The sequence below is a fragment of the Zonotrichia leucophrys genome, chromosome 7, assembly GCF_028769735.1.
Source record: "Zonotrichia leucophrys gambelii isolate GWCS_2022_RI chromosome 7, RI_Zleu_2.0, whole genome shotgun sequence".
In the NCBI taxonomy this organism is placed as follows: Eukaryota; Metazoa; Chordata; class Aves; order Passeriformes; family Passerellidae; genus Zonotrichia; species Zonotrichia leucophrys.
Window position 1 is genome coordinate 35,782,424 of NC_088177.1, and position 17,609 is coordinate 35,800,032.

The 17,609-nt window shown below is 42.0% G+C and overlaps 1 protein-coding gene across 11 annotated transcripts in view; it reads left to right on the forward strand.

Moving 5' to 3' along the window:
- Window positions 1-17,609, forward strand: part of KALRN (kalirin RhoGEF kinase) — a 464,736-nt gene that overhangs the window by 334,545 nt on the left and 112,582 nt on the right. For all 11 annotated transcript variants that reach the window (XR_010440959.1, XR_010440958.1, XM_064717937.1 and 8 more), the window contains exon 34: window positions 651-753. Coding sequence is in view for 9 of the 11 variants with exons in the window: in XM_064717937.1 (XP_064574007.1) it covers window positions 651-753 (103 nt within the window). In the remaining 2 variants the exon portion in view is untranslated. The remainder of the gene's footprint in view (window positions 1-650; window positions 754-17,609) is intronic.

A 17,609-nucleotide genomic window follows, 5' to 3' on the forward strand; every position in this document is an offset into this window, starting at 1 on the left:
GTTGTGGCATTCCCAAAGGTCACTTGTAATTTGAGCATCTTCATTTCCCTTCATTTCCTCATCGAATTTTATCCCTCTTTTACTTCAGGCTGTGTCACAGACACATCAAAGCATAAATAAGCAAGTCACCCAGGAGACCTGTAGCAAAGCAGAGATCCAGACATTTCCTCTAAGAACATGCTCCAATACAAAAGTTTTCTTGTACAGAATGGTGACATGTTTTTTCTTTGTCCCTAAGTATAGAATTTGTATTATTTAAGTATTTACTTTGAAAGACCAATAAACATTTAAGATAATTGTATCTGTACAGCCAAAGGGAAGAAAATGTGTTAGGCAACCTCAGTGAGGTAAATAGGTAAAGCTCTGTACTGTCTTTATCTATATTTGGATAGCATCTTTATGGCTTAGGACTAAATTCCTCAAGAAATTGAAACAAATATTGTGATTATGTGTAAATCCAAACCCCATGGCTGAGGGTGACATCATTCCCAATTGCAAGAGCTCTACAGCATCATGAGCTGCCTCAGAGGGGTAATTTTAGCACAATCCAGCTCTGTCCTGCTGACTCAGCACTTCCAACTCCACCTCTCACGTTGTGTTCGCTGGTGCTGTTAAGGAATGTCATTAATTCTCCATCACCTCTCTTGCAGAGATGGAATAGATGATGCAGACAGCCAAGGGGATGGCAGCAGTCAACCTGACACCATTTCCATTGCCTCCAGGACATCACAGAACACAGTGGACAGTGATAAGGTAGGACTGAAATGGGGAAATACCTGGCAGGTAATTGTCCCCAGAAGAATGTAAGTGAAAATAGAATAGAAGGCAAAAGAAGGCAACCTGTCTTCTGCTGAGTGAGCTGAAACTGGTATTCCCCTTCACTAGGTTATTAAAACCCAGTCTGTTTCTGTGTGCTTGTCAGTACTGATCTTCTCCACAGTAACATCTCTGTTACTGCTGCTGTTTGTGGTTAATGCACAGAGGTTCAATTGGCTCTGAAGGAAGAGCCCAGAGCAACCTTTTCTTGCCTAGTAAATCTTGTCCTGTGAGATCCAGCTTCTGAACGAGCAAACAGCTGCTTATGTTACATATTTCCCTCTGAGCTGAAGGCAGTTGTTTGTTGGAGGGAATGTAGGTACTTAGACAGCAATTAATGCAGCAACACTGGGATCCTGGCTGCTATCTTGAGAGCCTGGGAGACCTCCCATTTGCAGAGACTGTGATTGTGGACCTCTCTCCTCACAGACATATGCTGGAGCATATGGATGGCCCTGAGACACGCTGGGTTCTGTTGAAATGCTGCACGCTGTCAGCACTTACATACTTGTCATTTTACTTGTCAGACAATCTGAGTCCAGATCCCCAGCTCCACTAGGATGCCTCACTTGAATTTGTCACCCTGACACCTCCAGCTGTGCCCTTCCACTGAATTAGCAGTTGATTTAGGAGAAAATGGGCAGTTAATAATTACCTAGCTATGCTGATGGGTTTTGTTATATCCCCTGAGAGAATGCCCATATTCTCTTCACACATTGTTTTGGAATCACATGTAACTTGAAAAAAGCTGAATTCTCCCATGCCTTTATGGATTTACGTATTTGTCAGGGCTTTCATTATGCTGCCGCTCAGACAAGGTCGAAGGGTGTCTTCACAAAATCAAAGTCCAAGCATTGGTTGTAAATTTCACAGGTAAGGTTTAGTACTGACAGTTTTTAAAGCTGGACTCAGAAATATAATTGCAAATAAATTATCATCTGTTGTATTTATCTTGAATGCATGTCCCCATGATTTAACTTTTTTGTCCAATAATGTGCATTAGGAAAGTACTAAGCCTCACAATCCAAAGGCCACTGTAATGTATGCAAATACTTTGCCCGATGTTTGAGAACATGGACCTGTCTTACTTTCTGTGTTTTTCACATTTATCATTCCTGCTAAAAGGCCCTGACTTAGTGCAGTACTTGAGCTCATGCTTTATTTTAAGCCCTCGCCTAAGCTTTGCTCATTCCCCAGCCCGTTGTGTTGGTTGCATGAATTCTGGCCACATCCAGGTAAGATGCTCCGTGTTGCATGCTGCAGCTGCATACAAGGGCCATGGTGCCAACACAGGCTGTGTACCCTGAAAGACAGCCCAGCGTGGCAGGAGTTGGTTTAAGGATGCAAGACTGGAAACATCGATAGGAATTTCTATCCAGAACCTTGTTTGAACTGAACAGCAAATGTGTATGAGATAAACTGAGTAAAGATCATACAGGGAAAAAAGTTGTTACCACTGGGGAAAGGGTTGTGTCATGCTTTTAACTTTTTTTGACTTGCTGACTTTAGGCTGTGTGGTTTTGTGTCCTGTTGTACATTTAATGAATAGAATTGGAGTGTACAGCTAAGGCTAAAGGTTGCTTGTATGTGCATTGTTGAACCTGAGGTAGCAGTGTATCATCCTTAACTAGAGAGGCAGCTCCTGCTGAACAGTTTCCTTATTGTCTCTGATGCTAATGCCAGAACACTGTGCAGAATTCAGCCCCTAGAGTGCTGCATTATCATGTCTTTGCTCCAAGGAGAATCAGCTCCCTGCATCCCTTTATAGTTCTCATTTTTTCTGCACAGTGTTGCCAGATTAGTGGCCGATGAAGCTAAGCTGCCTTGCCTCCTGCTGAACTGGCAGAGTCACACCCGTGTTCACTCAGACATTGTGCTCACCTGCTGGCCCCTGCTGTGCAGGGACTGTCCTGTCAGCAGATCCAAAGCTCTGAAAGGACTCCTAATGGCGACATTTTAACACATGGGATTTTTTCCTTCAGTGTGTAGTTGAGCTTTTCTTCTAGAAGGGTCAGAATGAAATGAGATTGGCCTGGCAGGTTTTATATTCTCACATAGTTATCAGCACTGGAAGGCAGGACCATATCATGCTCTCCAGGTAGGTTTTCTTGGCAGAGCTGACAGTTCATGGCACACACTGTAGCATACATGCTATAGTTAACTCCTGTGGGGCTGGTGGCAGCTCCAGTGGGTACAGAGTTCAGCAATCAGGGGTTTCCCTGCCTATTTAACTCCAGCATAGCCAGCACACTTATTCCCATGAGTTTAGATTCAAGACTAGAAGCTTTTTGCAGCTGCAGCCTCCATGGGTGACTTCTCTATGTGCCCCATTGAGCCTTCCATCCAGAGGAGCCAATGGAAAGAGCTCCTACCTTTAGAAACTCTGGCTGTTCACAGCAGCCTCATCTGCAAACCCATGCCAAGAGCTTTGCAGTGCCAGCAGCATGCCAGGATGGCAGCAGATTCATCCTGCCTTGGGACCATCTATGTATTAAGTCCATGCCAGAAGCAATTCTCAAGTACCATGTAGGAGATGATATTACTCTCTGAAGCCAAAAGAATTCAAAGATTTAGCTGACACACTTTGTCCTTTTCCTAAACCTTGCTATTATGCCTGAGGATTGCCTAACACATTAGTTGAATGCTCAGACAAGAATGTCAAACAACATTTTAGACAAAGAAAATGACAACTTCTCAAAGATTCTCAATTTCAAGTAGCACTTCTGCTTAACAACACTCCTCATGCCTCAAGTCACATGTATTTCTTTCAACTTATTTGTGAGTCAACTCCTCCTGAGCTGTAAGTAACCATTTCTGTTTTCTCTCACCATGGCACAGCCCTGGAGCTAAGCTTTACTTTTGCATTTCAAACTCCTAAAAAGACAAAAAGGGTTTTTGTTGTTAAGTGGGAATGAAATAGCCTTACTGTAAATTCAGCAAGGATTTGTTTTCTCTCAAGACGTGTGAATGTGGTCACAATATTTATCAGGGGGAACCTTTGGTGGAGATGATGGAGCACTTTGACTGGGGGCTGAGTCCTGGTTCTGCTCTGTCACTCACATGCTGGATGCCTTTACAAAGTACATTTGATGGCACATTACCCTTTCCTTTTTTCCCTTGTTTGGATGAGGAATTTGCAGGGGGACACAAAAATTCATGTAAACATTACATTTATACATTAATTACAGCATTGTCCTCCACTGTCCCAGCACAAGATGCAGGGCTGAATTCAGACCTGTTTTTGTAACCTTTATGGTGGCACACTCTGCTTTGAAAACACTCAGTTATGTGCCTGACCCCAGAAGTGTTATTAAGCCTTTAAGCATTCAGGCTTTCCTGACTGCAGGCAGTGGTCAGGTGATTATATATAAAGACTCTCCTGATTAAAGAAAAAAATAAAATAATGTCCTGGTCTGTTTAAGTATCTGATTAAGCAGCTTCTTAAATCTGGATATGAGTACTTAATATCTTTACTTTCCTTGGGCTTTTCTCTGTCAAAAATATGTAAATCAATTATCTGCAGGCTCAAACATTTCATTTTGATGAAATACTATGTAGTAGAAACACAGACTTCAAGTAAGTTCTGCACCTTTGTAAAATGAAAGAAGAAGAGAACATATAAAATGTTTCTTTTTCTATTTGCAATCCATTACTACTTCTACATGTAATCTATAATCTAAAATACCTCATACACAGGAAAATAATTATTTGAATTGTCATTTGGATTGTGTAAGTTTTATATAGAAGGGGGGAAATGGGTTGATGACCCAGACTCAGTGCTAAAGAATCAGTAGATAATGAATACTATTACAGTAATTGCAATTCCCATTGAGCATCCAGGTCAGGTCCTAGGTAACCCACTACACAAAACTTCTTCATCCTTTTCCAAAAGGCAAAGGAGACAGCTTTTGTTCTATACAGTAAGCCCTCTTCAGCTTGCTATCTAAAATCCTCTCCTTAGAGAAAAATCCTTGCCCTATTCACAGCAGACAGGATTTCAGTCTTTATATTTGGATTCAAAGCAGTGGGGAATTGCATAAAGGAAATGTTACATGCAGGGCATTCTCATTTGTTAAGCCCATTGAGCTGCTGGCTTGTGAAACAGCTGTTTCTGGTGATACTGGTCCAGCTTCCAATGGCCTCCTTTTTGTTGGCTTTTGCAGAATACTGAGGAGAGCAGTTCTCATTTCCTTCTGTTGTTTTTGGATGTGGAAAAAGGCTCTGAAATGTGAACTGAAAACGTTTTACTCTCTAAAAATAAATCCACATTTTACACTTTTATCTTTTCCATTAGATACTATACTCAGCTCATCTTTCAGCAGCCATGAGACTGAGATCTTGACCTCTTCCACATTGGTGGCATTATATAAAATCTGGGAATAATCACTCTTCTAATTGAAGGTAATTTGTACAAGAGGGGAGATTTTAGAATTAAGGCTTATTAGAACAAGTCACTTAGGGGCAAATTCTCTTTTCTTGAGAAGCTTCTAATCAAGGTAGAACATCTTTTATATTGTTGCTGAAGCGGGAAGGGCTCGCTCACTGCCCCTGAGCTCTGTGTTGAATCACGTGCAGGGGACACATTCCTACTGCAGTGCTGGGGGAATATCAAGGGACAGGGGCTGTTGGCCCCAGCAGTGCTTGTGTATGGCCAAAACATGTGGCACCATGGCCTGGAGTCTGTGCAGCCCCTGAGCAGCGGGACTGACCTGAACAGCAAACGCCTGCCCGTGGTTAGTGGGTGCTGTGTGTTGCAGCTGGTGGGAAGGAAGCTGGAAGGTGCAAAGGAAACTCTGTGCCAGAGCCCAGGGAGAGCAGGATCAGGGGAATATGGAGTGGTGGTGAAGCAGGGACTCACTTAAATACAGAATCAGAAGTATTTAGAAGTCTTCCTGTTTCCTGGAGCACTGTGATTGGTGCCATCAATTTATCTGCCAGGCATTGACCTGAAGAGGTTTCTTCCTCCCACCAAGATATTTTACTCTCAGTAAATTGGATTAAACAACTGTGAGTTTCTAAAGAGCAAAGGAAGGGATTGATTTGGTCTCATTTTTGTAAGCACTGTTGTGGTTATTGTGCCACTGTCCCAGCAGAATATGCCAGAATTCAGTGTACTGTCTGGAGTGCTGCTTCCTTGCAGGGACTGGTGATTTATGGGACCACAAGTAAAACTAAATTTATGTAACAGAAAATGACTGCTGACTGTTAAGTGAATTTTTCCTGTGAAGGTATGATAAAGAGGAGTGAATTATGGCCCCAGAGGATGTATTTCTATTGCTTGGATGCTGCCTAGCATTAGAGCAGTTCTCACACTGAGTTCCTACTGCCCTCACCTGTGGAAAAGAGAAAACATGATAGTGATCAAAAGAAAATCTGACATAAAACATTTTGGCACTTTAATTAGCCTTCTTGAGGGCTCACTAGCTATAGGTGGTTAACTCTTTTGAAGACACTGTCATGTAGTAGCAAAATGTTTATCTTACCAGGAAATAAATTGTTCAGCCAGGAGCTGACATCTCTCTGTCTCTCTAATGATAATTTCTTAACATTTCCTTAGGCTTTGGGAGGCTGCCTCTCAGTTCTGCCTCAGAATCTTGGTTAGGACCCCTGTAAATTCAGCTCTTCTCTGAGAAAAATATACAAATGTATGTATCTTTTTTCACTGTGAATGGTTCACTGAAACTGAAGTTATTGAAGTGACGTTTGGAGTTGATAAAATGAGACTGGTTTATCTCTGCTGGCAATGCCTGATTTGGCATGAACTTGCTTTTCTAATCGTTGATGTTCAGTAATATTATTGTGGCACTTTTCTTTTTTTTCTCTCTTTCCTAAGTATAAGTAAGGACTTTGCCTTTGCTTCCTGTATTTCTTATCAGGAATGCAGCAGTGCCAACATCATGAAATGTTCCAGCTTTTGATTTGCAGAGCTCTACTTGTCTCTCTAAATTTGATGCTTTTCAGTCTTTTGGAAAATTAACTTGAGGCTCTTGGAGTGAAATATAACACACTCAAACAGGCAAGGTATAAAGTACGTTTTTAGATTTCCAAATGAAGGAAATCTGGACTGAAGTGCTGCACCTACTTTGAATCGTGCAAACTTTCATGGGCACTCACAGAAAACTCTGAAGCTCGGAGGGACCCAAATAATTACAACCACTCTTTGCTCAGTGTTGGGCCTGTGCTCTGCCTTGGTGTAACCTAATCTCTGCTTTGGGGACTTGGCTGATAGGTCTCACAGTGCCTTTATTTGTCTGTACACGGCACTGTGGCTTGGAGCTGTATAGGAATTGACCCACCTGCCATCTGCAGCCAGAGCAGCTCTTAGTGATTTATAATGCATGTAGCATGGAATCTCCAGCTCAGGTATTAATACTGGCTCTGCCTACAGCACAGATCTCCCAGGACAATTCTGGGGCCTTTGGCACTTTTTTTTTCCCTGTGAACTTTGAAAAAAGGGACTTTGGTCTTCCCTGGATTGGAATCAGATTTCAAAACAATCAAAAAAGTAACTCTTACCAACCTTGATTTTCAGCCAGGTTCCATCCTGGCTTGAGTTACATGTTATCTGTGTTTCTGGCATCCAGTTCTAAATGTACCAGGGAGGTGATCAGGAGATTTACCTCTGAAAAGAGCTCTGTCAGGGGTGCAGGTGCTGCTGAGTGTAAGGACATTTGCTTTCTGTTGCCAGCCAGTTCTTGCTGCAGCTGTGGGTGGAGGCAGCATCAGGCACAGGCTGTCTTGTTTCACAGAACCTTCTTGGAAAAGGTTCTTTTGGAAAACAAAATAAACCATGATCAGCTGCTCTTAAAATATAACACTTGTTGGAAGCACTTGCAAACTTCATAGTAATTATTCAGGGGACTTAACAGAAAGTCCTAATCATGTAGTGAAGCCTTGTTCATCTTTTCTTGTACTGTGTGGCTGGACAATTTCCCACACACCTACCAGGGGGTTGATGACAATGGATGAATTTCCCCAAGGCCTTTTTTTTTTTATCTAGTAGTTGAATTTTACCAAGAAATTTCCCAGAGATTTGAGTGTTTCACACTGTGAAAATAACAGCAAAGCCAAAACATCTGTAGTGCCCGTGGAAATAGCAATCACATTGTTCTTTGGGTAATATTTCCAGGAAATAACTTCATAAAAGGCAGACATGAAATTTGCCATGCATTTTAAGTATTTCAGCTGGGATTTCTCAAAGTGCTATTGAACTTTAGTGGGATCTCTGCACTCAAAATTCTTGGATGCAATTCTTTCCCCAAAGGAAAGCAATTCCTGTGGTGGTCAGTGCAGGGTCACTGCTCAGCACCCACAAGTTTATTTCCAGGCCTGTGCAAGAAACAGCAGATATTTTCTTAACACCTCTCCAAATTTTGGTTGTTTTTTTGTGGCTTTAAATAACTGCAAATATGAATCCAAATTCAGTGGGGTGATCAGATGCTGAGAACAGATTCAACTGCAAGTCCCTTAAAGTGATGTCCTACAGAAAGGGGTTCTTCAATGATGTCTTTTCAGCATTTTCCTCCGTGCAGAACTTGCAGTTACATCCAGGGCAAGTAGAATATGCTCCACTTCTTTTGTAGAGTGTTTAGTTTTGTAAATTTTCATTTCTGTTGCTATCCATTTATAAAGAACATTTGCTATTGACTTAAATAAATTATGCTTTTGCATTTAGGACATAACAATCAGCATTCAAAATGCTTTCAGTCTTATTCTTAGGTCTTCTAAATCTAATGCATCCCCTTTGGTGGAAAATAAGTAAATGAGTAACACTTGTAAATATAAGTCGCATTATGATAACACAAGTGTATACAAGTCCTTCAAACTGAAGGTCTCCTGAGAACACAGTGGATATAAACATCAACACATTCCTGTTGAGGGCATTTAAATGTAATTTCTGTGGTAACCCACTTGATCTCTCCTTTCTGTTCCTGCCAGCAGTGTGAAAATCAGGTTCTATACTGATGGACACATTCCCCAGAGAGGTGCAAGGCACACAGTCAGAATTTGTATAATCATATAATCTTAGATCATATGATGAGTATCCTAAATCCACTGCAAATATCATATTTCTCAATCTCAAGGCACTTCTGAAGCACATGTGAATCTGCTTAGGCAGGATGGCTGCAATTTTTAAATGTACAGAATATGGTGGAGAGTGCTGCCCTTTAAAAGATGGTTGGAAACTCAGCTGTGGACAACACTATGGTCTTACATGACAGGAAATAAGCTCCATATCAATAAATCTATATTACTAAGCAAACAACAAAAAAAGATATTTTGATGCCTGCTGTGAAGAAAGAGGATGTTTAAGTTAGGGGGATGTTTAAGTGAATGAGTTTGATACAATCAGACTATGAAGGAAGGAAGTACAGGAAAATCCCTGGTTTTATTTCAAAGGCATGACCAGCCCCAGTGATTTTAAAACAGAAGGATTAAGATAAATTATTGATTTGCACAGAAGAATTAAAGGATATTCTGTTTTTCAGCTCTGCAGAGGCACCAGCTGTTGTTTGACTTTTATAAATGTGCTGTGATTTTCAAAGAATCAGATGTCAAAGATTTGTTGCCAATTACCTTGCATTAGAAAGTGAGTTGGATTTCAGGTGGGAGAGGAGTTTCTATCTCTGAACTGGTCTTTGACTGGGGAAAAGTTCAAATTGATTAATGTTAGTCAAAATTAGTATTTTTTCCAGCAAAAATGGTTAGACAAAAGCATATGTATTTGAAGAGATCAAGTGACTGAGTGCCTTCCTCCTCTATATCCACTAATGTAAGTCATTAAAGGCCATTTCCTATTATTGCTTATCAAAACTAACACTGTGTTCCTTCCCTTTCTCCTCGTGAGCAATTCCTTTTCACCTTTGTCCTTGCCCCTCGTGCACAGCAGAGGATGCCAGTCCTGGAGTGACACTGCTGAGGTGATTGCTCACCTCGGGCTGCCATGGACTGACCTGCACCATCCCCTCTAGCAGGGGTACACAGCACCTGCCCAGGCCCCCTTCCCAAAAATCTGACACCACTTTGGAAACCAGCCTGCTCAGGACAAAAAAGGGACACTCCTGCCTCAGCCTTGTCTTGGTGTTGCAAATTATTCTGTTGATTAAAGGAAAAAAATAGTTAATTAAAAGTGGATAGATTATGGGGTCCCATCCAAACGAGGACATAAATAGAATAGGAATCGTCCATCAGTGTTCTGGGATTGTCTCTGCATCCATTCTTGGGCCACTAGATCATCTAAAGTACTTGGCATGGAAAGAAAGGAGCAAACAGTATTCAGAACTTGTTTTTAAAAAAGGTATTTTTATTCTTTTTTTAAATTTCATCTTAAGTTCGACTTTCTATGTTGCCATTAAACGAGAAGTTGTTCCTCATCTAAATCTGATTGTTCTCCTATTCTTCAAAGAGCTTGAGTTCATGTTTATTTTTCCTGTGCTGTTGTTTTGAGTTGTTTCTGGGGTTTCATTCTGGTGATTACAGTGTGTTTGTTTAATTTGGATGTACAATATAAAATATATCCCTCTGGAGGAACAATATGTTTTCTTTTTGGCATTGGCTTTTTTCATTTTAGAATTCATAATTCATGTGTGGTTAATGCTTACTAGAGATGCCAGGTTTGTTCAAGAAACTTAGAAAACCTTGGAACAAGATGGTTCCAGCTATAAAGGGCACATAGGGATAACACAGAGTAACTGTCTAGAAATGAAGAAAAGTTTAAGTGAGATCAGAACTTATTGTTAGGAACTGACCTTTGAGTAACACTAAACTTGATTGATCAAGGACATTAGAGGACACTGGACATCATTCAAGTTTGAAGTTAATATTAGCAAGAGGTTTGATATTGGAAAAAAAACTGTGTGTGAAGGTAGAGGACTAAAGGAAACAGTTCCAAATTCCTTTTTTCTTCATATCAAGGCAACCAAGTCAGGAAAATACAGTTCACAAACAATACTTACAGGAACACCTTTAATTCAGTCATGTAGCAGCTTTTAGGTGGGTGTTCAGAAATTCTGCTGAAGGGTCTCTGCTTTCATTAACTGTATATGTGCAGCAGCACCCATTGCCACCTTGCCTCACCTCTGAGTGATGTTAGGGTGTGCTGGTGGCCTTATCCAAATTTGGCTGACTCTTGGTGTGGTGAATTTACCCTTTCCTGGGGAGCCATCAAGACTGTGTGTCTCCAGAGCTCATCATTTCTTGAGACAATCTCACAGCCTACCATCTCAGCTCATACTTCTGTTCACCTTGCTGTCTGCTGGTAAATGTTTCTCTATCCAAACATGTAGATAAAACTTTATAAAACTCATTGATGCATTCTCCTGTGGCATGGCCCTCGTACAAGGTGGAATGCCTGATTATGGGCAAGAGGGAGCAGCAAGATAGTGAGATAACTGATTTTAACTCTTAACTTTAGTCTTTGTGTGTTGCCTGGTTGAGCATAGCTGTGACCATGAAGTATCCGAAGCACACAGGTGCTGGACTGGGAGGCAATAGAAGGAGGCATGGAACCTGGAGGGCAAGCCACAGGGAAGCACAGGGCTGGCAAAGTAGCTGAGGGAGGTGAAAGCTTTCCTGAGAACTGGAGACATTCCATGTGAGGGGACTGGAGAAAGTGATCACACCACTCAATAAATCATTATTTTGTCTTTTCTTTCTCCTTAAATCCCAGTATGGGATTCTCTTTTTTCTCACCTCTAGGTCAAGTAGCTAGGAAAAGGCTTTGAGTTACGGGAAGGGCTATTCTGGTTTCTTCTGCTTGTCCACAAATTCACGGCCTTTTCAGTGATCTGGGGCAGTATTTGTTCTCCAGCCAAGTACTGTTGCTGCAGGCTGCCCCAGGAGGCACCTCCCTGCCTTGGATTCAGCATTCTCCCCACCTTGTAAACCACATGCATGCCTTGCTACTGGCAGCTAACAGAAGGGAGAGAGGCATCCAAAGCTTTCCCCAAGCCTCTGTGTCCAGGATTCAAGTGCTGTGGTTGCCCAGATCAACTTTATTTTTCTGTTTGTGTCTTGCAATAATTTAAAACCCACTAATCATCCAAATCAAACTCTCCTTTCTCAAATGTGTGCAGGCAAGGAGCAGAGGAGTGTGAAACATGGCACAACTCCACAAGCCCTTTTCTGTCTGGGTTAATTTTCCCTGACACTACAGCTTCACTTCCTGACCGTGGTTGCAAATAAACAATTATTGAAAGCACAAGGCTGGACCACACATGCGTGTTTTCCACTGGCATGAAGAAAAGCTGTGTGTTGATTGCAGATTATTTATTTTCACAAGAGTCAGTTTTTATGTCTTTAGGGCACCATCTCTCGAGGTGCTGATCCTTCTCAGCTTGCAGGAAGAATTGAGGGTGGGAGCCAGCTGTGCCCCACAGGTCCCGGGCCTCAGCTGGCATTATTACTAGAAGTTCTCTAGTGTTGATATTTACTGCATGATCCTGAGCAGTCAACAGGAAAGGACAGCAGGGGTCTAGCCAGCAGAAGGAGCACTTAGCCAAGCCATGTGATTTTCCTTTAAAACTCAACTCATTAAACCATCAGTTAGAAGTGTGACATTTATATAGAGAAAAGAAAGGAAATTGAAATGCACACAGAGAAACTTCGGCCTTCTGGCTTGTTGCAGATACTGCAGTGAGAGCTGATTTTTGTATGAATTTAACTGATTGTACTTAGCTGTGTCAGGGCCATGTTCTCTATCCATCACTACCTATAAAATGGGCAGAATGGCATTCAGCTGACTGGTCTTTGCCTTCACATCCTGGACACATCTACTACAGTCCCCTACTGTGCAGGCTTCCAGTGTGAGCTGGGGCAGTTTAAAGGCTGATGGCCCCCAGAACCTCCCCAGCAGCAGATCCAGCCTGGCCCAGCTCTGTTCTGGCTTAAACAGCTGTGACTGCAGGGACAGGCTGGGGACTGAGGTTCTTGAACAACCTGGCTTTTGTTGCAGTGGCTGAGCAGACTATGGCAGCATCCCCATCCCTCTGCCTCTCAGATATAACAGAGGTGTAAACCAGGCCTCCAGGGGCTGGTTTTGTGGGTTGTCTTCTGAAATCTCTGAGGTTTCACGTTCTTTTTTAGGTCCTGGCCTCAGTGCAGTTATTTTGCAGAATCTCCTTCCAACTTTGAAGTTCTGCTGCCCTCCTTGGGAACTGAACCTTTGGTACCTTTTTACCTTTATGAAACCTCTCTCCTTCAGACTTCTGGGAAAGAAATTTGAGGACTGAGAAAGGACTTTAAAACCAACCCTTTCTCAGGCTCATCGAGTTCCTGCCTTATGACCTTCTCTTTGTGTGATGCCCATGTGTTATTTATGAGCACTTGGCTGCTCGTTTCCACACACAAAAAAAATGTTTAGGCTGAAGTGCAATTAGTTATGTGGCACTGCAAAGGGCAAGAAGGGATGGTGAGTGCTGTTGTACTGGGTTAGGCAGCTGCTAAGGTCAAGATGCAAGGCACAAAAGGTGAGTCTTTTGAAGAAATGCGAAGGAAACAGGGTGATATGTAAATGAGTTTAATTTCAAGTCAAGGAAAGCACCTCACTGTTCACCAGGTAAATATCTGGCTCTGCGCCTCTCATAGATCCACATCACATCCAGCCTTTCAGGATCAGCTGCTCAGGGTTTTGTTTCACTAGGAGCAGGATTTGCCTCCAGCCTTGGAACAAATCACTTTCCCTGTGAGGGGGGAGATAAAAGAATAAGATATTTAAGTAAGAGCTGGGCTGAAGCGGATGTCTTTTAAACAAATATACAACTTATTTTCCATCTGCTGGTTCCCAAGTCCTTGCTTGCTGTGAGAGACAAAGATCAGCACTGCTGCATTTCAGGGGAACCAGGATGTGCTCCCCATGTACAGATCTGAAAGGTGGCACTTGCATCCACAAACCTGGCATTTTGCTGATAAGGGCAATACAGTAACTGCTGAAATTGATCCTAATGAATGAGACCATTCCTCTGCTTTTCTTAATGTTATAACTGATTAATTCCCCAAAGAACTCTTCTGGCATCCCATCCCTATGTAAAGACTATGGCTAAGTGGCTTAATAGGATAAGTGCTTTATAAAACAGCTCTGTAATATTTTAGTTGTCTCTTTTCATTTCAGTAACAAGCATAAGGGAGGCTAATGTCCCAGTATACAGGGATTTGCAATCACCATTAATGGGGATAATTCCCCTCATGGGGAACAATAAAAAATATACCATTTCAAGAGCTAGAACACTTTTCTAGCTTTGCATTTTTGTCACAACAGATTGCGTCTCTCCTGCTAAATTTCTTTTTGTTCTAGAGGAGAAAATAAATCTAGCAAAGAGAAACAACTTTAATTGTAAAGATAAACTCATGATGGGGCACAGTAAGGGTTCCTGAGTTTCCCAAGACAGCATCTGTATGATTGAGGAAAATGAAATAAAATCATGGTAGCTATTAGCAGTTCAGTGAGTTTTAAATGAGCCCTGAATGATGGCAGAATTAAGAGGAGTTTTTGCCATTTTCACATGATCATCACTAACAGAAGGGGTCTCACTTGCTGTTTGTTCTATTTTGATGGTAAATCCTGTCCTAACAAATATGCTGACAAGCTGTAAGAAAGCAACTGACTTCAATTGCATGGGAGGTCTGTCTCATATTCTGTATCCATCTTAGATCATGTCTTTAAAATATGCAGCAATGGAGATTAATATATTGGTTTGCTTTTTAATGAGTGAACTTTGGATTTGAAGGTTTGCTGCAAACTCTTTTATTTAAATGCTTTCACATTTCTGGCGCCATGCTTAGAATGTTATGCATAGCATTATCTCGCTATTAACTCTTGTGACAAGATGGATTTTAGGATTAAATAAATTGTGAGCATTCCTTTTAAATTGCTGGAGCTAAAGGGGTTAGGAGTGTAGGAGTGTTAGATTACCCAGCTGCAGTCATTCCCCCTGCACAGCCTTGTGATATGTTACAGGGGTTCTGGTGGCTGAGTAGGAGGAAAGAAGTCACTGGAAGCAGTTTGGATTGCACAGCCTTGACTCACCACACAGGGTAGGTGACCAAACTCTTTCATGAGCAGCAGGCAGAGGGAGGGAATGGCAGCCTTGATTTAGCACAATGTAAGCTCCACGCTGGGCATATAGTTACTGTCCTTTGAAATCAGTCAGATTTGAACCTTTTGTGCTTAGTTGTGATTGCTATGCTGCATTTTTTTCTTTGCCTACCATTATGAGCTGGTGCAATGTGCTAAAGCAAGTGATTATTCCAGGAGCTGTTTGAGGGTCAGCATGTTTCCATTGTGTCCTGGTCCCAGTGATTTTTTTGGTGCAGAAAAAAGACAGTTTCTCTTTTCTTCAACTGCATATAACAAATATAGAATTCTTTCCTGTTAGAAGTGTTGTGTTAGAACGTACATATGAGCTGTCTGCATTCAGCTGCCTGTCCCACCTGTGCCTTCCCACCTCCACTTTTGGAAACCAATTCCAGGCCAAACCCTGTCTCTTTTAAGCACATGAGAACTGATTTTAGTGGGGCCTGAATCTGTCTCCTCTCTCAAGCAGATTATTGCTTTGAAACAAGAGATTGTTATGAGCCTCCTATTGGCTTTGAGCCCACGCTAGTCTTTTAGTCAAGCATGGAGGAGTCATGTTTTTAGACCCAAAGATTAAACATTTCCATCCTGCTGTCACACCTGTTTCCACTGAGGAGTGCTGGCTGCATGAAGAGCTGCTCTATTTACAGTCAGCTGTTCCTTGGAACAAGCCATCCTCTGTGCACACCTTTCCAGGTTCCGCTAACATGCGTTCTTGGCTGATTCACTCTTTGCAAACAAACTCTTGACTAGGTGATCATTTCCTTACCTGTTTCTCATATTCATGTGTTATTCCCCTACCTGCTGCATAGTGTGCAGTGGTTTATTCCATCTTTAGTTTTTTTAAAGAAAAAATGAAGTTTCCTATCTTTCATTTTTCCATACATCTAAAGCCAACCTCAATGTTGCTAGGAACTTTGTTCACTGATGCTGGTTAGTTGAGGAGTTATTTTTGTCCCACCATCTAGTTTTAATTTCAGCCAGTGTTCTGGCTGGATAACTGGCCCAGTTATTCAGGTTAGTATGTCTCAGTTGTATCAGGCAAAGATAGAAGTTTTATCTTATTACATTGACTTCAAATACAGCAGAAATTAATGTCAACTTGAATGTCACTGTTGGGTGAGGCTTTCATGTTAATGGAATGGGAAAGGAACAGGGAAAGGGAAGACAGTAAAGAATGAGTTGCTCAGTTCCAAAGAAATGAAATTAGGAGGTATGACCTTTAGTAGGAAAGAACTAGCAGGAGAAGGAGTCGCATGAACCTATCTTTTATTGAGCATGTTTCAGCATAAGGGCTAATGGGAAAACAAATGATACTGTGATTGTCTTGTTCGTTCTGTAGGCTTGAGCAGTAGAGTCATTGGTCTGATCTTACCTGTGAAATAGAGAGTACAGGGTGCTTGTGAAAGCCCTTTCTGATTGCTGAGCTTGTTATTTTGCCAAAATCAGAAACACTGTCAGGCAGTGTGCCTGGATAGCAGGAGGTGGGAATGAGGCATGGTGCCTCAGGTGCAAATAGTGGGGACTGGGAGAATGGAAACAGCAATAAAGCCTAGAGGCTGGGATGGGGAAAAGACAGGAAGTGAGGCATGTGGAACAGCCCCAGGCAGTGTTTCAGACTTTGGACCTGATGGGATCAGGTCCATTCCCCATCGGGACTGGTTGTGTCCAGATGCCCTATTGAGTTTTGCTTTTCTGGGAGGAGACTGGTGAGGGCAGGCCATGGCAAGGGGCCTGGTGGGACCCAGTTGTTGGCTGCAGCTGAGGAGGAACCTGACATCTCCAAAGATACCAAGGAGCCTGTTGGCTGAGATTCCTTCTCTAGGAATGAGACAATATCGATTAAAGGTGTTCTTGGTGCTGGTGTGCTAATGTCTTTCACAGATGAGTAGGAGAAATGGCTGGAAATATTGCCTTTTTGGAGTAGGCTCCTTGCAAGCAAATTACAGACTGTGAGTAATGCATGCATTTGACAGCAGAGTTTTTGATTTTACAACATATTCATAACACCTTGGAGCACTTAGTACCTTGTTAACCCAATTAGTATACTCTGAAACTGCCAAGGCAATCTGAACAGCTGTTAATCACATGCCAAACTATCCAAGATCACACTTTGTTATTACTGCAGAGGCAGCCAGGAGTGGATTGGGAGAGAAACAGCTTTAAACGTTGAAACGCACAGACAACTGGTTACAGTAAAACCAAATAATGCTGAATCAGAAATTAATACAATTAAATAAGCCATCATACCATAGACTGGCCTGCCTCCTTGGCACTTCAGGAACTATAGTGGTGTGTGAGTGGAAGTTGTTTATCCTGGAGCTAGGAAAAGAGCTCTACATGGTTTGTGCTGAGCAATGCTGATGGTACCACTGCAGCCTGGGGCTCTGCAGGTGTTTTCTAGCATGGCCCAGAAAAAGGAGCACAACTGCAGCCTGCAAGCAATCAGACATGCACCTACACCTGATTTAATGTCCTGGCATTGAGCAACTGCAGATTATACCCACCCTGAGTCATTTCCAGTCTCTGGGGTTCAGGGCTAACATTAAAGTGCAGTTCAGCTCTCAGGAACAGGTGATCCTTGATGTCTGTTGCAAGACAGCTTTTAAAGCTGTAAATGTAATGGGACAGTTTGGTTCTGTCCAGGAGGAACAGGACAAGGGATCATGTTAATTAACATGTCCATTAGGGAGCTGCTTTCCAGATATGTTCAAGTTTCCAT